The 23,250-nt window shown below is 36.7% G+C and overlaps 3 protein-coding genes across 4 annotated transcripts; 2 read left to right on the top strand and 1 right to left on the bottom strand.

Moving 5' to 3' along the window:
* Positions 1–1,781: 1,781 nt before the first annotated feature.
* LOC126621161 (transcription factor bHLH18-like) lies at positions 1,782–4,728 on the top strand. Of its 2 annotated transcripts, none has more exons than XM_050289560.1 (5): positions 1,782–2,085; positions 2,399–2,486; positions 2,728–3,267; positions 3,462–3,836; positions 4,082–4,728. In XM_050289560.1, the coding sequence occupies exons 2-5, from the start codon at positions 2,451–2,453 to the stop codon at positions 4,154–4,156; spliced, it is 1,026 nt and encodes a 341-aa protein (XP_050145517.1). In that variant the 5' UTR covers positions 1,782–2,085; positions 2,399–2,450; the 3' UTR covers positions 4,157–4,728. The 2 variants fall into 2 exon arrangements, with proteins under 2 accessions (XP_050145517.1, XP_050145518.1); XM_050289561.1 differs by lacking the exon at positions 1,782–2,085 and adding an exon at positions 2,129–2,259.
* Positions 4,729–13,571: 8,843 nt separating this feature from the next.
* LOC126623253 (uncharacterized) lies at positions 13,572–15,461 on the top strand. Its single transcript, XM_050292074.1, has 3 exons — positions 13,572–13,817; positions 13,924–14,256; positions 14,505–15,461. Exons 1-3 carry the CDS (start codon positions 13,701–13,703, stop codon positions 15,321–15,323), a joined length of 1,269 nt encoding a protein of 422 aa, XP_050148031.1. The 5' UTR covers positions 13,572–13,700; the 3' UTR covers positions 15,324–15,461.
* LOC126623254 (malate dehydrogenase, glyoxysomal) lies at positions 15,452–18,073 on the bottom strand. Its single transcript, XM_050292075.1, has 9 exons — positions 17,866–18,073; positions 17,233–17,448; positions 16,728–17,042; positions 16,551–16,640; positions 16,349–16,432; positions 16,136–16,171; positions 15,961–16,050; positions 15,773–15,867; positions 15,452–15,683 (listed from the first exon to the last, which is right to left on the bottom strand). Exons 1-9 carry the CDS (start codon positions 17,935–17,937, stop codon positions 15,611–15,613), a joined length of 1,071 nt encoding a protein of 356 aa, XP_050148032.1. The 5' UTR covers positions 17,938–18,073; the 3' UTR covers positions 15,452–15,610.
* Positions 18,074–23,250: the final 5,177 nt, after the last annotated feature.

Here is a 23,250-nt window from a genome sequence, read left to right as displayed (position 1 = left end):
CTCGGTTGGTTTTGGGCTTTTTTTTAATATAATATTTTTAAAAGTAATTATTTTAATATTTTTTTGAATTTTTAATTCCAAGTGGACCTCTTGTTGACAGGTGGCGCCCAGTCATTGTCCACGTGGGCGCCACATCATCAGTTAACGGAATACTTAACACTTTGACTAACGGATGTATGAGACTGTCCCAAAATTTACACTTTAGGTATGACTTTGAGACGAAAAAAACTTGACGTACTAAATGTTGAAAACCACGAAACATGAGGGTAGTAAATAGTCTTTTACCCCAAAAAAAAATAGCATTGAATGTGAGTGATAGAGAGAAAATATGTGTATGCATGCAAGCAAAAATTCATATTCAACAAGATAATTAAATTATAAATAGAAATTAGAAAAGGGATGTGAACCAATTTAGTCATGATCACACATGAGCCGACCTCGTAATGGGCCGGTTTGACGGAACATGTCGGCCCAACAGTAAACCCATAAAGTAGCCGAATGTGGCGTTCTAAATGACGCGTCAATGATGTATTGAGTATGGTCTAAAATATCCATAATATCCCGATATTTCCATTGAAATTTCCGTATTTTTGGACTACCGATATTTCTGATATCATCGATATTATAGACCTTGCTAAGTCACTCATGTATCTTATCATGCAATGTATAAAGTGTAAAATATTGTACTAATTCATTATATATAAATGATTATGGTGTGTTTAAACTTCTTTAATTAATTACTACATATTTTCTACACTCACAATATTTGTCAGCTCGCTATATAATCAACTTAAATTAGTTATATCTATCATGCAATGCATTTCCTTCTAATTTTTTGTGATAAACTAATAGATAATTGACTAAATAAACATCCTGCAAAGTTTCAATAAAATTTTCCAAGTTTTTCTTACAAATTCCGTGGTTTTTATTCAATTTTTATCGATATCGATAATATCCCGATATTTCCATCGAAATTTCTGTATTTTTGGACTACCAATATTTCCAATATCATCGATATTTTATACCTTGGTATTGAGGCAGAACCCAAAGAGTCAAAGGAAGGTTCCTAAACATAGTCAACATCACAAACGTTTCTTGTCCACCTTCGTATGATTCACCAACATCAGAAATTAAACCAAGATGTGCCGTGTGGAATACAAACCTGAATGTCGTTGTCCCCAGCACTGTGCCACGTTGTGGTTTATCACCAACTTCAATTAGATAGCACAAGATACATTGAATTACTTATCTAATTTTAAAATGCTAACGAATGTGACAATGTTTCATTAATAGGTTGCGATTTAATCACTAACAATACTAAATAAACCAAGTTATTTTACTGAATTTTGAAATATGAACTGATGTGACAATCTTTCATCCGTTTTACATTTGGGCTCATTTTCAAACTTATTTATTCATAGTAATTAAAAAAAAATTAACATTGTTAAATAACTAAAAGTTTGTGTATAAGTTGATTCTCTGGTATGTTCTCTCATATTTTCTTTCAATCATCATTGTCTTTGAATTTGAACTTGGAAAAGAATAATCATTTATCCTACTATGCAAGGTTGGCTTTGGTGATAAGGACATTGTGGAGGACCACATGTCTAAATTCCAATATTGTTGGGTTGCTTCATTAGCAACTTCGTGAAAATTTCAATGGCTAGATTGTTGGTGAAAGATCCTCCTAAAAGTCCACAAAGCAACAAAATTGGATTTCTGATTCATTTCTATAAAGCAACCTATATTTTAGCATTAGACAAATTAATAATCTACTTTTCTTGGTACCTGTAGTCAGCATTCAAACAATTCATGAGGAACAACAGTTCCAACTTAATGGGAACATTAGTAATCAAATCATGCTACCTATAAGAGAGAGAGAGAGAGAGAGAGAGAGAGAGAGAGAGAGAGAGAGAGAGGATTTGTTCAAAGGTGAGGTACTGACAGATGAACTACGTACACAAGCAACTCAGCAAGAGCTATATATAAAAGCTTGAAGCTGCAGGTCAAGGTCTTGTGCTCTCTAAGGGAGAGAGAATCACTTGGGAGAAGAACAAGCTTTGGTCATTAATTGTTCGATCGAGTGTAAGCTTCCTTACTTCTCAAAGTATTTATACTTGCTATTTGTCGTGATACAGCTTCTTCTTCCAAAGCTTAGGGTTGTTTGTTTCTGCACAATTTTAGAGTTTTTAATTGCATATTTTGTACCGAAAGGGAGTCTGTTGAGAGTATCCCGCATTAGAGACAGTAGTATTTTGCGTAAGTGCTTAAAATATTCTTTTAATTTTTCCCTTTACCAATTGTGTTTTTGGTTTAAAACTTGCATTCTAATAGGATGCGTTGAGCGGATTGTTTTGTACGGGGCCAGTAACTTGGTACAATGATTTTGTTTTTCCAGAACCCTTCCGTGAGCTCTAGATCATCAAGAAAAAGATAAAGGAGCAAATTTGATGGAGATTTCATCAAGAGGAGGATTATCTGAGCTGGTAAGACAATTCTGCAGCAACCCTTGGTGTCTTTTCCTTTTGGACAAAGATAAACATGTGCAACAAAGCTTCTGTTTTTTATGTTTGAAAGTTCAAGGATTATTTAGCACATAATTAATAATTCGAGATTGTATTAATGTTAATGTTTTGGACTTGTTTGAAATAGTTTTATTCATTGTATTTGATGAAATATTGTCTATACTTAAATTAATAATTAAGAAGGAAATTGTTTAACTTACAGGGAATGGAGGATCCCTTCTTCATCAACCAGTGGCAGTACATGAACTCTTTGGATGAGCTCGGTATGCTCCCATTAGCAGCTGCATTTGGAGAGAATTTACAACACTCTCAGTTCCACCCAATTTTCAACCTCAAAACTCCAATCGATAATTCTCATACCGCCATTGACAGACCAACGAAACAGCTCAAAACTGATGGATGGACTTCATGCAAAACTGATCATCTTGTATCAAATCCACAAGTTGCTTCCTTGCCTCCAAACATTCTTTCGTTCGTCAATTCTCATCATGCAAACCAAATGCCGGTGCTTAAGCCTAAGGGGGAGGGAGCAGCAGTGTGTTCAAAGAGCACCAACACTCTCCCTTCTGATATATTGCTTTCTCAAGGTTCATTTGGAAACCGAAATTATTCATCAAATGGGATCAGCACAACCACTCGGCTTTCTCAGACCCAAGATCACATTATCGCCGAAAGGAAGCGCAGAGAGAAGCTCAGCCAACGGTTCATAGCTTTATCTGCAATCGTTCCTGGTCTAAAGAAGGTAACAGAAATTATATCCTCTATCTGTTAATCCACCGCAAGTTTTATTCAAGACATTCTTTTATATTTGATTGTCTTGCTTATACTCCAAGTAACCGGTAGGTTTTGGGATGGCATCAATTCCGAGAAATTTGGATTTTTTTTTACCTGCTGAATTGTGTTTCTAAACGTAAATCATACTTCATGCTATGACAGATGGACAAGGCTTCTGTTCTGGGAGATTCAATTAAGTACATCAAACAACTGCAGGACAAGGTAAAGACGCTTGAGGAACAGACGAGAAACAAAAACATGGAATCGGTCGTGTTTGTGAAGAAAACACAGCTCTTTGCCAACAGCGACAGTTCTTGCTCTGACGAAAACAGCTCCACAGGCCCGTTTGACACGACACTGCCTGAAATTGAAGCAAGGTTCTGTGACAACAATGTCTTGATAAGAATCCACTGTGAAAAAAGAAAAGGAATTGTGGAAAAAACAATAGCAGAGGTTGAGAAGCTCCAATTGAAATTCATCAATAGTAGTGTGATGACATTCGGGAGCTGTGCTCTTGATGTTACCATTATTGCTCAGGTAAATTTCCTTCTCAGTTATATGAATGAAATTTGTTGCTTCATAATATTTTCAATAGAAATGATTTCCATACACTCGTGTCTCCTACAACTAATGTTTTTTTTTTGGTCCCTTGGACTCTCTTAATTTATTCAATCCAAAAAATAGAAATAAACAGCCGTGTGTTGGGGATAAAATGGGCGTGCGAATGTCTCTTCCCCACTTTTAATCCAAAGTCATTTGATACCATATCTCGATCTTTGCAGATGGAAGCGGAATTCAGCCTCTCGGTGAAGGATCTCGTCAAGAATCTACGCGCAGCTTTTGAGCTGTTCATGTGAAAATAATCTACTCGCAGCTTTCGATCTGTTCCTTGCTGAAGAAGGTTCACAATAAATAGGAGTATTTCCTCAAATATACCAGTCCAAGTTTAAGTACCTTTTTTCAGAATTTCTGTTTACAGGGCCTGCAATCCTTCACCAAGTTAGATTACCACAACCTTCAAGCTTGTTTGCTGTCAGTTAATATTTTGCAGGAGGGTTTTTTCACTTCAACTTTTTTTTGCGTGGTTAACTTGTTTACCATGCTTATTTACCCACCTGTTTAAGCAAGTTATCTCACAGCTTTTGTTTTACTTCAAGGAGTTTGCGAAATGCGACTCGTCCCTTTGTGTCCCCTAGGGGTTTTTTTTATAGGTGAGGATAAAAGCAGGCATTTGTTTGGTCAGTGTTTTAAGAGGCATCTTGAACATCTAATCTCTTGAGCCTCTTTTTATAGTAATCTTCTCTTTATATGTAACCCTTTTGTTGGCAAGTAATGGAAAATAAGTAATTTTATGTTACCTTTACCCACAAGTGTATTGGAGTGGATGTATGTTATTCTATGTGACAAAATAACGTTCTGTTATTTTTAATTGGCTTCTTATAGTTTGGGCGAAGTTCCACTTTAGTTTCTACAATTTAATAGTTTTATCGAATGCAGGCACTTAATTAACTGATTATTGTAATGTTGAGTACAAGCTTAATTTTCGTCAAAAATTTCCACAAAATTAGCACGAGTATAAAATCCAAGGGGTAAATTGGAATTGCCTTATATGTGCGTTAAACATGTTACACAATCAGATGTGAAACAATTAATAAACTCCATTACTACAATCGCAAAAAATGATACTTCGCCCAAACTATAGGAATCAAATCATCGTTTTGCCTTTTTAAATTTCCTTGTCCAAATGATTGTGTATACTCTCTAAACAAAGGGAAAACACACGCACAAAATGCCATCACAAGGATAATAGTTGAATACCATCACAGCATATTGGAGATTAGTTGGGAATATAGCTAATTAATTAAGCTTGCTGGTTTTTGGTATTGGTGGGTGCTGGGGAGTAGACTGGACAAATAAGACTTTGAAAAATTGACACTAACTGGAGACTCAAACTTGGAATTTTGGAGGTCTTATTATCTTATAAGTTTAGGTGAATGATTAGCGGAGCTTAATATTCTCTGGTAGCCCCACTAAGATTGTGATCTTTGGTATGACTTTATGGGAACAACCTCTCTCAAGTTTCAAAAGAATAATCCCCCTTCATTATAATCATGAATTAAGATACATTAGAGGGGCAGAATTAAAGAATTAAGGCAAATGTAATTATATCGAATAACTATAAGCCAATAATTCGCTTGAGTCACAAAGTCTCGTGTTAATTTTGTCTGTTAGTCTTATAGTCTCATATTAATTAATGATTAAAACTTGTCTATAACGTAAGTGTAGAAGAAGAATACGTTAATAAATTAGGATTATAATAAGTTCAGAGTTTGGTTCTTGCTGTATAATAAAAAATGAATATCCTAATCCTATGATAATCAGAAAAAGGAATATTCTATGCATGTACACAAAAGAACTAACAAAGCAAGTTCCTCAAATAATTCCTCAAATTGTATTAGGGCAAGTATGTATGACGTGTTGCAGTGTGATTGTATAAATCCTAGTATATTTTGAAATATCTCTTATATTCATATTAGGAGTAAATTACCTATTAAATGTTGTAATCCTAAGCAGAAAGGTTTTTACCTATCATACTACTGTAAATAAAGGCACAATGGAATGGAATAGAACACACCCACAATTACACATCTCTCTCTTCTTCTTCTCCATTGCCACACCTTTGTCTCTCTCTATGACCTCCATAATTGTTCAGTAAATTATGCCTACAACACGTTATCAGTATGCTCTTGACGCTGCGCTAAAGAGAGTTTGATTTTCAATCAGGGGAGTATTACATTTTAATCTTTCCTTTTTTTATGATTAATTTATTATTTTGAATTGATCTACATGCTATTGATTCAATTTAATTTTTCTATGTTGAATATGATACAACGCATTGAAGATGCAATTTCGGCTTTATGAGAAGGATCTTCTACAAATTCAAAGGCTCTTGTTGTTTTCTGCCAATCAGGTGCATTTAAAATAAAGTAAGATATTTGAAACGACCTTGAAGCATGAAAACATTCCCCATGATGCATGAACCCCCCTATGTTTATATTTTCTTTTCGATATATATATTGTATATATTCATATATTTGTCAATATATATATTTGTTTCATGCATTACGCAATTATATTTGTTATGTTGAATATGTGAGTCAACGCATATTCATAAATTAGAAGCAATTAAGGTTTTAAACCCTAGGTTTGAAAAAAATTGGGTAATTTTTAGCACCACCGTGGCGACAGACCTTGGGACACCGATTTGGACCTTTGTGCAGCCATCTGGGGCTTGCTGCCTTCCCTCAACATTCAACCAGGCCTCGGCCTAGGATGGTCATCTCAAGGGCCTAAAAGGCCTAGTCTAAAACTCAACCCACAACCCGCATGCCTGAAGCCATGCTAGGCTTGTCACTGTCACGGGCTTGAAGCCCCGGCCTGTCTACACCAGTTTTCTGGTTAGCTGGACTGGTTCTCTACCATGGCCCGCTTGCTACTGAGCTCTTACCTCGCCTCAGCCTGTATGCCACAACCTTTTTTATTGCTAGGCTTGTGCCGCAGCCCAATAACTTGGCCCCAATTAAGCCATCACTTGTTGCTGGGCTTCAAAACCCTTAGCCCATGGCCTGAAATCACCTTGTGGGCTGCTATTAGAGCCACATCCGATCACTTTGCTCACGGCACCCGGCCCAATTTTTGGGCTATGGTATTTTCGACCCAACACTATTATTTTAGCATTCTAAATAATTTTAACCTGTCTGTTAATATTATTTTGCTTCTACAATCGACCTTGTATAGCCCGATTTATTGAATTAATTAAAAGTGACCTGCAATCCATTAATCTAATAATGAATCCAAAATTAGTGACTTGAAACTCACTTTTAGACATTAACGATTCAATAATTCATTTTTATACTTTGAACCGTTGACATACTTTCGTAGTCCCGAAGCACTCACATTTAAGTTCCTGAAGAAACTCAAATTCACTACACTTGTATATTGCATTCTGTGTTCTTGTAGGAACCTCTCTTTTATGAACTAAACATTCATAAACTAAATTGAACCTGTAGTTTCAAATTTAGTGCCTTTGAAACCCAAAGATTTCATAAAACAATACACCTATGAAAACCCGACATTTTTTTCATGAAAACCATGTCTTAGAACTCGAATGTTCTAACTTTGATGCTTATGGATAATTCATTCCCATAACATTAATCACAATCCTGTTCCCTCCAATTCAGTGGATTATCGAACCGTCACAAGTTTTATTTTCCTGATTTGGACGTTTTCTATTAGAAACCACTTTATGTGGGGTACATAACTTGAATCTCCACTTGACTATCAAAAAGCTGAGAAACCATTGAAGCCAACAATGGCATGGAAGAGCTGAATAAGCCTCTACCATGATCTTCATTCAAAGACTTATGCTCAAATCATTACAAATGGAAATACCTCCCGATCGATGATTCCATGGCTCTTTGGCTCGCTCTTACGGACTATCTAATCATGAAAGACATTGCCTGAAGCACACCATGATTATGTCCATGAATGAGTACAATTCTGAAGTTTATAAATCTGATCGAATTTTGACTGGAGAATACTTTTCTCGTCATTCATTGTTTCTAACTTGCCCCTGAAGTACTAGTGTAGATAGCAGAAGTTTACCAAATTCTCTGATCTGATTACTACCACAAATGTGAGAGAAAGGTATAGACCCAGTTCAGTTGGAGTATACTAAATAACTCGACCCAGTTCGGTCAAAACCTACCGAATGGTGATGCACTACTTCGACAAGGATACACAGAATGACATATTCTCTCACAATCCAATTTTGAGTTTGTTTTTACAACATATGGTAGAATTAGGGCCTGACAAGGTGTGGCATCATACCTGAAGTGTGATCCTTGGTACCTAAGACCTAAAACTTCAAGAATAAGGGATAGTATTCCCAAACCTTAACCGTGCAGAATCTACTTCCGTTTTGATGGAATAGATCATTGGTTATGCACGTGTTCGTGCCCCCTACCAATGTTGTTAAGGAGTACCATTCTAGTAGTCAATATGTGAGATTGATTTTGCTCCACCGAACATCTTTGGAAGAGTAGAATTTTGACATGGATGCCTTGATGGCTGAATCCCCTTAGTAAACCATTTACTTTGTGAACATTTTTCTATGTTCTTGGATTCAAGTTTGATGTATGTTTTACTTATGGACAATCTTATTGATATTATCCTCGAATATGAGTTAATTGAATCATGTTTCTTAATACATGTGACTGATTCAATTAAACACGTGATTAGGTAGGAATGTGAGAAAGTTAGTTGTCTGGATGAATGCGTACTACACACACTAACTTTACACCTAAATCACATCTCTAACAATGACTTCAGGTCTATCCAACCTGATTAAGAGCATTGGCACGTTCCTCGTTGTATGAATGGTACTGAATCACCATTTAAGGGACCTTAAATTCTCCCTGACATTGAGTTTTTAAGGATATTCGAGATGACAATGATCATAAATGAAACTAGGGATGGGTCGGTATGGGATACCGAACCAAAATGCAAGTCCTGATTCCCAAACCGAAGTTTTCAGGAATCCTAAATTCAATACCAATCCCAAACCAAATTTTCAGGAATCCCGAATTAGTTTCGGGATTTCGGGACAATTGGGAATCCCAAAATAGTTTTGGGCTTTTGGGCTATTGGACTAAAAATTCAAGAGAGAAATACTGCTTAAAGAAAGAAACATGTACAAATACATAAGCAAAATGGGAACCTGAAATTTAGCAACAGGTATCCGTAGCAAGCTCAGTAGCTTCTTTGTACTTCGTTTGGGCAAAAAGTTCTTGAAAATGATGGACACCTGTAAAAATCATGTAGGAACATCAAAAATTAAAGTAGAGAAGACCAAAGAGATTCAATATCATATAATCAACAAGGCCAAAGAAGTTACAGTCAATTCGATTATGGCAACTGATTTAAAATGTTGATCATTCTTCATTTGAAAAGGCATGAATCATGATACAATGATCATTGATCAACATAACACTAGAGCTCCTATGTTGCTCCAGCTTATCTTGTAATTTTTATATTCTTCAACATATATTGCAGGCTGTTCTAATATGTAATGTCACATTCATAATATAGTGGGATAAAATCATAAAATGGTAACCTTCATCCAAAAACATTCAACATAATAATTACTATCTCATTAATAAGTACACAGGTTGCAATAGTTTTTCGCAACTATTCTTACGGAAAAAAAAAAGGAAACAAGCTTTTCGTAGATAATTGTTAGCATAAAAACATAACAAGGAGCGCAACCATGGTCAATGCCTAACACTAGCTACATTCATATGCATCAAATCAGATTCAAAATGAAGAGAGAGAGAGAGAGAGAGAGAGAGAGAGAGAGAGAGAGAGAGAGAGACCGAGCATAACAGATATAAGAAAAGGTCATCACGTTTCGTTGTCAACAATAATGTAGGTAAATGCTGAGTTCAAAAAAATGATAGCAATATTCAGATTGCACAGCAGTCAAGTCCTATTTGTTCAACTTCATTAGCATACAAATGAAAATTAACACATTGACTGTATTGCCACATACCTCTAGTTCTTGCTTGCGTGCATCCTCCATTCTCGCTTCTAACCAAATGCAAACTGTAAATACATTTGTGGTGCTGCATTACAAACATCCCAAAATTCCACGGTTAATTCTGAACTCCATTCATCAATTTACACCAACTCTCGAAATTCATTTTAGTAGCTACAATTATTGCTACAACTATTAACTATCAACTATCAACCCGTAACAAATTTATGCTTCAATCGTGAGTCTGTGATAGAAGAGAAACCCTAATCTTGAATTCCAACACCAATTCAACCCCTAAACCCTCAGTATGCAGTATACTTTATCTTCAAGTGCTAAATTTTACAAACTCTAATCTTGAATTCCAACCCTAAATTAGCTTGTGAACTTTACCTGATTTGGGGGAGAATTGCACAATGCACTGGATGATTGGAATCGAGAGAGACTGAGAAGGAAAGTGGCACCGGTGGCCGTGATTCATGAAGGAAGGCTCTTCCACTGTGACTTTGTGTGGGATGAGAAGTCGAGAGAGACTGAGAGAGAGATCAGAAAGGTGATAGTCAAGAGAGATGTGACTCAGGTGAGTCACTTGTGTGGCCAGATTTGAAAATGAAGAGACAAATCGGCAACGAGGGTGGTGAGGTAAGGGTTTGAGTCTGAGGCGAGCCGCGAGAGAGAGTGAGTGAACTGAGAGTCGAGAGAGATGGGAGAGACAAAGTGTAAGTGTAGGTTTAATTTCTATTCCACGGTTGAGATTAAATCTCAACCAAATCCGACGGCTGTTACAATTTCAAATATATATTTAAAAATTAAATATTTTTTTTTATTTCGGTTCAGTATGGGAATACTGAAAAAATGAAAACTTGAAACCGATTCCCATACCGAAAATTTCGGTTTGGTTCGGTCTTAGGTACTGAACGTTTCGGGATTTTCGATTTGGTATTTTTTCGGTTTGGTTTCGGGAATTTTTCGGTTTGGTTTGGGAAATTCGGTATTATTTTCCACCTCTAAATGAAACCACTAAAGAAAATAGAGTGAAATATCTTTGCACCACCTCCAAAAATGAGTCTGCAACTTTGATTTGGGGCCAATGGGTTGTTTCCCAACTGGGAACATGCCACATGTGGCCGGCCTAGAGCTGGGTGATTGAGCAGTTTACTTGTTTTGGCATGACCATTTAGGACACTTAAGGTCGAATAATGATGTTACGACGCATATCCTTACCCGAAGTGTATTTAGACATGAATCTCACTAAGACTATGGAAGAGCTTGAGAAAACTTCCTCGCACTTGAAGATGGAATTTGAGATGAAGGATCGTGGGAAAACTCGTTTATGCCTTGACCTGAAGTTGAAGCATTGTTCTAACGGTATTTTGGTCTACCAGTCGAACTACACCCTGAATGTGTCACCTTTGAGTATACCTTTGATCGTCCATACGTTATATGCAAATGAGACCCTTGAAGAGGTTATAGAATCCGAAATTCCATATATGAGTTCAACTTTGGGTTTCGTTGTACTTAGCTCATTGTATTTAGACAGGACATCACCTTTGCTGTTGATCTTGGTAAAGATGCAGCACCATGGCCACACGTAACCATTGAATTGGTATTAAAAATGTACCTTGAAGGTACTACGAGGGCAAATCCCAACACATCTCGAGTGGATCCAACCCCCCTGATCCTCAGAATGATGTGTGCCTTGTTTGTTATACTGACGCAGGTTACTTATTAAACCCGCACAAGGCAAAATCCCCAAATGGTTATGTCTTTACTGTTAGAGATATCGCAATATCTTAGAGGTCTACGATATGACCTTAGTTGCGAAATCTTCGAATCGTTCCAAGACTCACCTCACTTCACTACGCCACAAGTGAGACATGGTTATGAGTTCTTATTGAGTATATTCGAAGTACTTGTTGTGTTTTCATCTATCGTTGAGTCCCGACAACGATCCTTGAAGATTATGCCGCATGTATCCACCCGACCAAGTCATGATACATCAACAAAGTCAACACCAAGACATATTGCGTCTATATCAACAAAGCATCAGGAGATTGAAGTCATGCAAACCAATCCCAGACAACCTTGCTGACCTCTACACGACGTCACTACCAAAGTTAACCTTCCAGAAGCTTGTCCGAGGAATTGGTATGCCTAACTATTCATATGCAAATGCTTGTAGTTCTCATTTGGAAGTTATGTCAAACTCAGGGGGAGTATTCAGAAGTATACTCTCTTGATCTTAATGTACTCTTTTTCCTTATGATTAGGAGCATTTTTCCCACTGGATTTTTGCTACCGAACTAGGTTTTAACGAGGCACCCATCCTAGGCTGATCATACCCTTGTGAGCGATTCTACTTGCGTCCAAAAGACGTATAGTTTTGACCTAATGCAACTTCTTACTTTTCACCTTAGTCTATGGGCTTTCTCCCACCTTGGGTTTTATCATAACGAGGTTTTGTGAGTTTTACTTTTTATGCATTTTTCCGTTGATTTGAGACTCGTATTTGCTCATTGTGTCGACAACTTCATCAACTGTACTTTCTTCATCACTGAAGACTTGATGCACCATTTACTTGAGTATTTACACATTCAAGGGGGAGTGTTGCAGTCTTATTAGATTAGGAATGTGATTGTGTAAATCCTAGTATATCTTGGAATATCTCTTATATTCCTATTAGGAGTAGATTACCTATTAAATGATTTATTCCTAAGGGTAAAGGTTTTTACCTATCCTACTACTATAAATAAAGGCACAATGGGGTGGAATAGAATACACCCCACAATTACACATCTCTCTCTTTCTCTCTATGTATGTCGCACCCCTCTCTCTCTGACCTCCATAATTGTTCAGTAAATTATGCCTACAACATGCCGTTAATAAAAGAAATTTCAGTTTTTTGTCAAAAACAACTGGATTTTGTTGTTAATTGGTTTTGATTTCAATTGGGCTGCTTCTTTCATTACATTTACACTCAAAATAATTTGTTTTTTTTTTAAATTTAGCCAGCAAGGTGTCGTGGTGTAGTTGGTTATCATGTAAGTTTAACACGCTTGTTTGGTAAGCTATTTGAGATTCTTAGAAATATGATTGGATTGACAGAGACTTGTAAGATATGACTTGTAATCATGTAAAAAGATAGATTAGATAACCCACTCTATTGTGGACTCATAACTCATCATGTTCAGTGATGTCCATGTTTAAGACATGACTTACATACAAGTCATGTTCATCTCACATTTCATACAATAAATAACGAACTGAACTTATGTCTATTTTAATTGATAATAATATATCTCATCCAGTCCACTGAACAGGGTCTGAATGTCTTGGGTTCGAACCCGATCAACACCATTGTTATGTTCCGTAATATACCGGAAACGACGTGGTTTTGTGTAATCTATTTTAAACGTTGCCGTTTATTTCCCCTAAACGGTGTTACGAACCTCAATCCAAGCATAGAAACCCCGCGAAACACGCGGCGTGCTAACTCAAAGTTGCCTGATCCACGTCATGGTGAGAAGCCTCCACAAACCTCAGCCAATCACGCGAGCCGTTGGCATAACTTCCTCCCTTCCCATTGGTCCGTTTCCTCCACGTCATCACCCTCTAGATTCTTCACCACTCAAATTTTCCCAAGAAAATTAAGAAAAATGAATTTTCTCGAGTAAAAACGCCCCCACTTTCCCATACATAAAAGATTAAACCCCGAATCCAAAATCTAAATCAAACCCACCACCGATTTCATTCCCAAAATCGGAACTGTCCAATTCCCAGTTCGTCCAAAAATTCAAAATCCAAAAACAATGTCTCCCAAAACGCTGCTTTTGATCCTCCTGACGGTGGAATTCCTCCCGTCCTCTCTCTCTCTGATTTCCGCGCCGGAGCTCCGCCCTCCCTACGCCACCCCCAGAGCCATCTCCGTACGCCCATCTCTTTTTCTCTCTCTCTACAATTTGAATTTTTGGATTCGGATTGGTTGATTGATTGATTGGTTGTTTGATTGAGATTTGGTTGGTTGATTTGCAGGATTTGAAGGAGGCGATTGTGAAGGGATTAGGGTTTCAAGCGGAGGATCTGAAGGTGTCGGGGTTCGATTTGAGGGACGCGCAGGTGGGGCATTCGGTGGCGTACGAGTTCGACGTGGAGGTGGACAACAAGGTCCTGCCTTTCAAGCTTCTGGAGGACGTCGACCGCTGGGACTACGTCGACTTGCCCATTTTTAGGGTCGAGGACGAAAATGGGTTGGTCCAGAAAGGCAAATCGGGTGGTGGGTTGCCTCCGGTTTTGGCTCCGTTTCAGCTGGCTGGGCCCATGGAGCTCTGGATTCAGGACGCCAAAGATATGAGGATTTCGCTTCCTGTAAGTATAAGCTATTAGATTTCGGATATTTAGCTCGAAGTCTTTTAATTTTTAATGCACGAACGATATTTTACTTTAAACTAATATGGAATCTGCGGATTTGATGAATCATTTAAAATTTTAACTTGGTCCTAATTTGAAAAGTAAGATTTACGGAATTATAATCACGGAAGCAAAATTGCAATGTGACCTGTTGTTTATGATTAAAATTTGGAGTTTTGGGAACTGATTTGTTGAATGTTATGCAGCATGATGTGGATGCTGGTGTGTTGAAGAAGGTGATATTGGCAGAAGGGGCTGTGGTCACAGTGAAGGGTGCCAGGTCTGTGAGTCTTCGCCACCCTCTTCAGCTCCCATTGCCATTGAACCGAACCAACAATGGGTTTGCTTCTGGTCTTGTGACCTTGGCTGAATGGCTGCGCCGTGCTTCTCGAACCCAATCATCTCCACTGCTGTCTCTCCGCATTGTTGGTCCGACTTCCCTCGCATCACCTTCCTCGACCTCTCCCTCCGTGAACAACAAGCTCAAACTAAAGCGCCTTGCCCCAGGCCTTGTGGAGTTGTCCTCACGATCCAACACCAAGCCCGTTTCTGTTGAGCTGCAAAACCAAGAGACCACCGCCATTTTAACCCCTAGCTACTTCAGCACGGTCTGGCCCCTTGCTTCCATCAATGGCTCGAACCCTAACTTGGTAGGTTTTGAGTCACTGCTTGCGTCTGTGCTGGGTCCTAAGGCCAATGAGAAAGGATCCTTCAAGTTATTGAAGGCAGATGTGTCTGCACAGACGTTTTTGAAGATCGGGTTTGGGGTCGAGAAGAAGCTCAAAGAAGGAGATGGGATAGATTTGAAGGGTTTTCCAGATTGGAGGACAAAGCCTGAGACCGTGAGGATGCATTTTGAGGTGCTGGCTAAGGTTGACGGGGATAAGATCATTCCAGAGAGAGTGGTTCCGGTTAACCCTGTACTAGTGGAGGACACCGTGGCACCGAGTGAGCTATTGGGCAATGTCTCCATGTCCACAGTCCCCATCATTCATCCTCCGGCGAGCCCCTATACCTTGGTTTAGGGTTTACTGATACAAAATCTGGAAGTGTAAAGATAAAACCGATTTTGTTCCTTTTTTTCTTCAAACATGAGGAGTTAGATGAGGTGTGGTTATACTATAAAAATTTAAAGTAATGGAGTTGCCGAGCGTTTAAATTAATTTATGAAACCTTGATTTATATATATAGCGTGAGTTCAACTTAGTCAGAAGGACTGATGTTTGAAATGACAATTTAATCCAACTGGATTCTGAGTACAACAGCAAACTAAATACAAATCTCTGTAGGAAACTTGAGAATTTAGTAAATTTCACTTCTTGATGAACGAAACCCCCTTCTGGATGCTTGCTGCTAACTCCGTTTTCGCCTTCTCTAATCCGACCCTATCGACAAACCAATAAGAATGTTTAAGTTGTTCTATGCTATTTTGCAGCAGCACAATTGTGGAGTGCATAATTAAGAACTGTTTTACCTCTCATACTCATTCAGAGGCCCGAGTTGGTAGATTTCCTCTGCTCCGCCACGACCAAGCCGGACCTTGGTTGCGAAGAAAGGAAGTTCGGTTACCTGCCACAAAGATTAAGCATTGTGCTTGGTTACTAGAAGTTCAGAACTTGGTTTTAAGACAACGTTGACGCCAATAAGGCTAGAACAGAGTACCTCAGAGGCAACAAAAGCGCATTCAACAACGCCAGCATCTCCTCTCAAGCCGCGGAGGCATGCATCCGCAAATTTCACAGCTGCATATGCCTGCAGATTGTTTTAGTCAATTCCAAGTCTTGATAATCCTGAAAGAAATTATGTGTATACAATTGAGCGAATTGAAATGACTAACCATTGACAGTGTTGCCGAACCAGCCCCAGCTTTTGCCTGCAAAATTGCAAATGATAAAGTTGTCGGAGTTTTGTATATGATTTTTGTTGAAGAATAAACACACAAGAACAACGCCTGAACTCAACAGTAATATGGAAGAACAATATGCGTCGAACCAGATTCATAGCTTTCCAGATAATAAGTGAAGAAGATTCACAAGCTAAGAGGCATTACCTCAACAACTTCTGTTCCACCGTTTTGAATCCGGTTTGTTAGGTATTCTGTTTCTTCTTTGGTGAAGGAGCAAGGAGGCTTGACCTGCATACACAGGCATCGTCTTTAGAAATTTGCACGCTTATACGGCAACCAGTTTATTATTTGAAGGCAACATAAGAAAACAACTAAAGATGCCGAAACTTGTATCCTTCTATACAACCTGTGACAGAAGCGGCAAAATGGTCACTCCAGCATGACCACCAACAACTGGAACATCGACTTCCCTAGGATCAAGTCCAAGAACTTCCGCCTGGAAGAAAATTACGCTAGTGGGAAATGAAAAAACCACGAATATAAATGATAGGAAGCCACACAAACTTGTTTGAGTGGTACTTACAACAAAAGTATTTGCTCTCACGACATCAAGCATCGTGACTCCTAGAAGACGCTTTGGGTCATAAGTCCCGGCTTTCTTGAAAACCTCTGCTGCAATAGGAACTGTCGAGTTCACTGGATTACTGATCAAGTTGACGATTGCCTTAGGACAGGCTTTCGCAATTCCTTCACAGATGGTCCTGACAATTCCCGCGTTTATTTTGAAGAGATCATCCCTTGTCATTCCAGGCTTCCTTGGAACACCGGCAGGTATGATCACAAGGTCTATGCCCGTGAGAGCGCTCTCAAGCTGTGGCTGCCCCAAGAAACCGCGCACCTGAACTCCAAGGACGAAACTTTCTTAATCTAAACACTTGACTTGAAGACTTGAATATGAGAAATTTAGAATGCTTCCATAACTTACAAACATCATTGTCATTCACTAGGAATCATAACATTGTTATAGAATGTAACGAACATTTCATCGACAGCAAATAGAAGATTAAAGTTGATGAAGAATTCATTACCACAGCTCCGGTATCCATGTGGCTAATGTCAGCTGTGACACCGGGGGCATTAACGACATCATAGAGATGAAGAACAGAAACCAGTGGGTTCATCTTCATGAGCATTGCAAGAGGTTGGCCAATGCCTCCAGCAGCACCCACAATCGCCACTTTAAAGCCCGGCGCCCCGCCCTTGGCTCTGCAATCACCTCTGCTCAAAGCAGAACCATCCTCCACCTTCACACAATCCATAATCCCGACATCATTATTTAGCACCACAACAGCAAAAACCAAGCCAAATTTGAGAACCAAAAAACGTAACTTTGAGTTTTCAGTAACAAAATGGTTATCAACGGGCTCCTAAGCAAATCTTGATCATAAACTTCAAATAAACCGAATTTAACCACCATATAATACTAATTGCTACTTCATCAACAGTCACGAACTTTTTTATGAAGTAGTACATCAGAAAATAAGTTAGCTCAAGTCACGTAACGCATTTTTATGGAGCCAAAGGTAAACCCGAGTGGATTAGGCTAATCGGCTAGGGCAGTATGCTCTCCCTTGCACCCGAGTTAAAATCCTTTCTCCATCCAGTAAATTAGTATAGAATATCGCTTTGTTAAAATAAACAAGGAAAATCCAAGAGAGAACCTGTGAATTTGGTGGAAACAGATGAGCTGAAATCTTTGCAATGCGTCCATTAGCTCCCACGCTCGACTCCATTTTCTCTGTGCTTTTTCAGACAAGGGGAGAGAGAGTTTTCAAGTGTACCGAGCTAACCTGCTTGCATTGCATGCAATGGAGAATGGACAATAAATAATTAAAAAATCCAAAAAATCCCCCTTACGAAAAAAATAAAGAGATAATTGGAAGGAACGATACATATTTTTTTTCTCAATATTTAAAATGTGTGGAAACTAATTATTTAGAGCTCTTATCCTATCCATTTTTCTCAATTGTGGCTCTCACAAATTTTGAACTAGCAACCTACATCTGTCTGAGTTTGATCCAGACTTGTTTATACTGATGTGGTGACGTGGCACCATGGCTCTCCCTTTCCTAAACTTGGCCCACCATTTTTTTCATGGATCAATATCCAACCCATAAAGGAATTTGCATGATTCAGGGCCGTTAAAAGGCCCAAAAATGCCAAGTTATGAGAATTGAGATCCATTGGACTCTATTATTTATCATCCAAAGAATAAGAAAAAGTACTTATTTTTTATGAGTAAATGTTACGGAGATCAAATTTTTTGCACCAAATTCGAAACATGTGATGCCATGCATACAATGTAATCAATAATACCTTTTTTTTTAACAAACAATATTATCTACACTAAATGGTGAATATGACTCACAATGAACTAGCAATAATGTGGTTCGAATTCGACTTTGTTGAGAATCGAATCTAAGATTTCTCACTTATGAGTAAAGAAGAATACCAATAGACTATGATACTAAGTGACTGTAACTAATAATACATAGATATATGATTATTGGTTGACGTAACATAGACGAATCACATATCACACGGTGTTGTATGGTATTTCTAAGTATTATTGCTTTTTGCAAAAATTCTATATATACTAAAACCTAGTTCAGAAGGTTCATTGTTTCTAATCACAGTGAAATGATGGAAATACCCTCACTCATACCCAATTTACCCAAAGATAATTTTAATATCAGTGATGGGTTTTTAACAGGGGCTTCAGTTAAGTTAGGGTTTTGTTTAATTAAATCTCATTAGTTTGATTCTAAGTCAATAATTTTGAGTTAGGGTTTTGTTCAATTCAATTTTAATAATTTGATTCTAATTAATAAATTATCTTCATAGTCCATTCAATTTGTTTTATTTCTAATTTGGATTTTGAAATTGAGTAAATTTTGTAATTGCTTGCTGCAATTATTCAACTTATGTCTCTACAATATTTATTTACTTACATATGCTCAGCAATCGTAAGGATTAATCTATATCTTTTTTTGTTCCTTACTGCAGGAACGACATCTTTGCACCAACTATTGAGATGACCATGGCAATAGTCGAGCTAAAAAACAAGGAGCAAGATGATCAAAAGCAACAATCTGTAGCACCTTACTTTGTTAAAAATATTGAACTGATCCTAGGTGAGAATGAGCGTTGATACGCAATAATTTAGTTCCTGAGATACTAGTGTTGAATCTACTTTTATTATACGTTCAATTTATAATCTAATCTTATTTTTTCTTCAATTTCTTTAGAAATAAGAATTTTGATTTCGATTTTTTGATTTTTGATTTTTGATTTTTGAGAATTCATATACTTACCTTTGTTTTTACAGATTCCTGAAGCCTATGATAAGCCTTCCTCTTTAGATATAAATATATTTTCATTTAATGCACTTGGATGCTTTAATTTTTTATGAACAATTGTTTTGGTAGAACAATTTATATGTGCAGAGTAATGAAATTTATCATTGGTACCAGTGGCATTCAAACACATCTATCTAATGAATGACTGAAAGGATGGATATATATGCATTTTATTTGTTATTTCATTGCAGTGATAAGCTAAGGTTAAGCGTTAAATTGGGTTCCTTTGCAGCTGGACTAATTATATCAACTACTGATCTCATATGGTCAAGAAATATGTAAGCTATCATTATACTCTAGAGAAATTAAGTACATTGGACAACATCATTCGTCCTCCTTGTTTTATTTATTTGTTTATTTTAATTTATTTCCCCCCTCAATTTTTCTGCCATGCTATTTCATTTGGTTTTTGATTTTCCTATAGGTTTTTATTTGAGGGGAAAGTATTGCATTCGTATGAATTCTACGTCGTTGCTCAGGTTTATAATTTTTTTTTGTTTTTTTCCTTGCTAATGCGTTATTTTCTTTTTGCTGCATATTGATATTGAGTTTCTGTTTGGAAATGCCTCTGTTTTTTTGTTCACTTGCTGAAAATATCTTTGCCAAAATTTTAAGGGCCTTTTCTTTGTTTCTTCTTATCTTCCTCTTTCTTTGTCCAATTATAAAGCAGTTTTACGTTTTTGTTGCTATAAAGAGCTTTCCTTTGCCCAATTATGCCTAACGCAACTCTTTCTAATTTAAATGGACTCTTTTTGTCACACATTGTATCTGATAGAACAGATGAAAAAAAAAGCAAAAAACGGATTATATATGCTCCCTCATTATCATAAGAAAACTTCGTCTTAGCTTTTGGTTATGTGTTCCCCATTTGTTTACTTATATGTTCTACTGTTTTGAGTTAAATTTAACAAATCATCCACACGAAAAGCTCCCTATTTCAAAATACGAACCCATACAGAGAAAATCCATAAGAGAAAATTGCAAATTCCATTTCCAGCTTACTTTATATATTATTCTACATATGTATGAGTACAACATTGTACATCAATGTCTTCTCTTTTTTAACTTTACATGTTACTCATTTGTATGTTGTTGCTCTCAGACTTCATATAATCCTCATTCGCTTTTTAACACTCTAATGTTGCATTGTTTGCACATGATTCCTTTATATATGGTTTCTTTGTGAAATTAATCACAACAGATTATTACATATTCGTCATAACGATACCTTCTTCACTATTTTAATTTCTACATACACATTTGTTTTTTGACTGTTTTTCCTACATACACATTAGTATCACTGAGATATATTTGATATAGGACTGAAGTGCAAAAAATGGGTTGGTTTGAATGCACTCATTTTAGTCTTTTTGCATCTGATAGAGCAAATGAAAATAGTGGGAAACAAAAATCTCATTTGCACCTTCAGGATCACAAATGAACTCTATCTTAGTTTTACTTATTATATGTTCCCCTTTTGTTTTCTTATATGTACGAACTGACAACTCCTTATATATATATAATTTGTAGGAACTAGCTGAAACCTTAAACCTTAACATAATGAAGATGAAGATGAGCCGGAAACAATGAAGTAGGAAAATCTAGATTCAGTAACATGTTCATAGTCTATCTAAATATTTTGAATAATGAGCAGTTTAATGCAGTTAATCTTTTGATCACGGTAATATGTTGCTAATTTACTTTCTCAAACAACAGACATGTAAATATTGATATATAAAACTTATTTTATGTTAAATAGTATTGTCTTAAACAATGTTCTTAAAATCCGTAGCAAAGCGCGGGTATTCATGCTTGTGGAAACCATAGGTAAGATGGACATTTGAAATCCAAGGTGTAAGATCGCCAAACATTAAGGTGTAATTTCAATAAAAGAAATTGGGGTGTATACAATTGCAAACTTGATTTTATTGAACATCTTTTAATATGATTCTACAAGTCATATTCTATTTTATACAACTCTAAATTACAGACAAAAGGTTTAAACTCGGACACATAGGAGAGAGTGCAACTGTTCTAATCAACATAGTTATGTCCACATTTGTGAATTGTGAGTAGAGATAAACGTTAATCGGTGACTTTGAAGTTTCAAGTACAGTTTTGAACAACCTACATACAAACGCGTGTCAACTAATTGTAGCATTCTTTGGTAACTTATTGTTTTAGGGGTGTGCTATCCACACACCCTTTTTTACTTCTCACACACCCTTTGTTAATTTTTGTCCGTTGATCTTCTTCAATTCATCAAATCCGACGGTCGAAAACCCAAAAGGTGTGGGAGAAGTAAAAAATGGTGTGTGGATATCACACCCCTTGTTTTAACATTTTGTTACAAAAGTTGGGGATGTTTAAAAAAAGACACACCAAAAGAAAAAATAAACGGAAACAATTAGGCTTTTTAGTCAAATTGGTTCTTAAAATTGATATAATTTCTCAAATTTAAAATCAATTGAAGTGGTTCATGAGATTATATAACGTCAATCATTTTTGTCATTTCATGAAAAATTCTATTAAATTAAGGACATTTTTGTCAAATCATTCCCGTTACTTGAAATAGTGGTTTCTTCAATTAACGAAGATTTTTTACAGAACGACTAAAATGACTGACGATTGACAATCTGAGAAACCACTTGTCTCGATTTTAAAATTTAAAGAGTCAAAATGAGGAGTTATGATTATCTCTGAAAATAGATTTTGGCTAAAAATCCAAACAATTATACGAGACACAAAATCAAAGTGGGATCCAAGCAATTATACGAGACAACATCAAAGTGGGATGGCTTTAAAGCATATGATTTGATAAAGTCCACAATATACATACAAATGTGACCATATGGTTGTTGGTACATGGACCCACAAGTTTGATCTTTCCTTGACTCTCTTGCATTCACTAAATTAGTTTCCCAATCTTCCACCTTCTTTACTCCTTAGTCAATTTGACTAGTCAACTGGTTTTTTTTTTTTTTTTTAACAAATGATTGCATTCACTTGAATTAGTTTCCCAATCTTCTACCTTCCTTACTCTTTGGTCAATTTGACTAGTCAACTGATGTTTTTTTAAACAAACAATATCATCTACCTTAAAGAGAGAGGGGTAAGTTTAGCCTCATAATGAGTTAACAATAATGTGATTCATACTTTTCTTTTGGCGAGAATCGAACCTAAGACCTCTCACTTACAAGTGAAAAGGAATACCACTAGATCGTAGTATTAAGTGGCAGCCAATTGATATTTTATATACCATCATTTGTTATTTGAATGTATTCAAAGAGTGCGACTTCAATGCTATTATTATTGGGAACTTTAACGAAAAGCACCCGGTACTGTTCACTTTAACGAAAAACCACATTTTTACACTAAAAAGTCAATCCTGGTACTATTCACTTTATCCTTTATTTTGTCCTTATCATTAAAACTCAAAGTTTTCGAGCCCTTTTCATTAGTTTTCCTATTATTTAATGATACGGGCGTATAATTGCATTTAAATTTTATAATTATTTGAATATTTTAATTTTAATTTCAGTCATTCATTTGCATATCATTTTTTTTTTTACCAAAATCGTGTATCATTTAATGTTACAAAGTAGTTTTAAATAAGTTTTGTATAAAAAATTTTGAAAAGAAATATCAAACTTTGGTGATCTCGTGGGATGCTTAGAACAAAAAGAA

Source organism: Malus sylvestris, chromosome 5 (genome assembly GCF_916048215.2).
Source record: "Malus sylvestris chromosome 5, drMalSylv7.2, whole genome shotgun sequence".
Taxonomy (NCBI): domain Eukaryota; kingdom Viridiplantae; phylum Streptophyta; class Magnoliopsida; order Rosales; family Rosaceae; genus Malus; species Malus sylvestris.
The sequence above is the reverse complement of the archived record's forward strand: the minus strand, read 5'-3'. Positions and strand labels throughout refer to the sequence as shown.

What these genes read in the sequence shown, in the direction of transcription:
- LOC126623253 (XM_050292074.1), top strand. Translation starts at nt 13,701, where the DNA reads ATGTCTCCCAAAACGCTGCTTTTGATCCTCCTGACGGTGGAATTCCTC. An exon ending in CCACCCCCAGAGCCATCTCC is followed by an intron (nt 13,818 to 13,923) that starts GTACGCCCATCT and finishes GTTGATTTGCAG; the next exon opens with GATTTGAAGGAGGCGATTGT. An exon ending in ATATGAGGATTTCGCTTCCT is followed by an intron (nt 14,257 to 14,504) that starts GTAAGTATAAGC and finishes AATGTTATGCAG; the next exon opens with CATGATGTGGATGCTGGTGT.
- LOC126621161 (XM_050289560.1), top strand. Translation starts at nt 2,451, where the DNA reads ATGGAGATTTCATCAAGAGGAGGATTATCTGAGCTG. An exon ending in GAGGAGGATTATCTGAGCTG is followed by an intron (nt 2,487 to 2,727) that starts GTAAGACAATTC and finishes TTTAACTTACAG; the next exon opens with GGAATGGAGGATCCCTTCTT. An exon ending in TCGTTCCTGGTCTAAAGAAG is followed by an intron (nt 3,268 to 3,461) that starts GTAACAGAAATT and finishes ATGCTATGACAG; the next exon opens with ATGGACAAGGCTTCTGTTCT.
- LOC126623254 (XM_050292075.1), bottom strand. Translation starts at nt 17,937, where the DNA reads ATGGAGTCGAGCGTGGGAGCTAATGGACGCATTGCAAAGATTTCAGCT. An exon ending in TGTTTCCACCAAATTCACAG is followed by an intron (nt 17,449 to 17,865) that starts GTTCTCTCTTGG and finishes GATTGTGTGAAG; the next exon opens with GTGGAGGATGGTTCTGCTTT. An exon ending in TGAGAGCAAATACTTTTGTT is followed by an intron (nt 16,641 to 16,727) that starts GTAAGTACCACT and finishes ATTTTCTTCCAG; the next exon opens with GCGGAAGTTCTTGGACTTGA.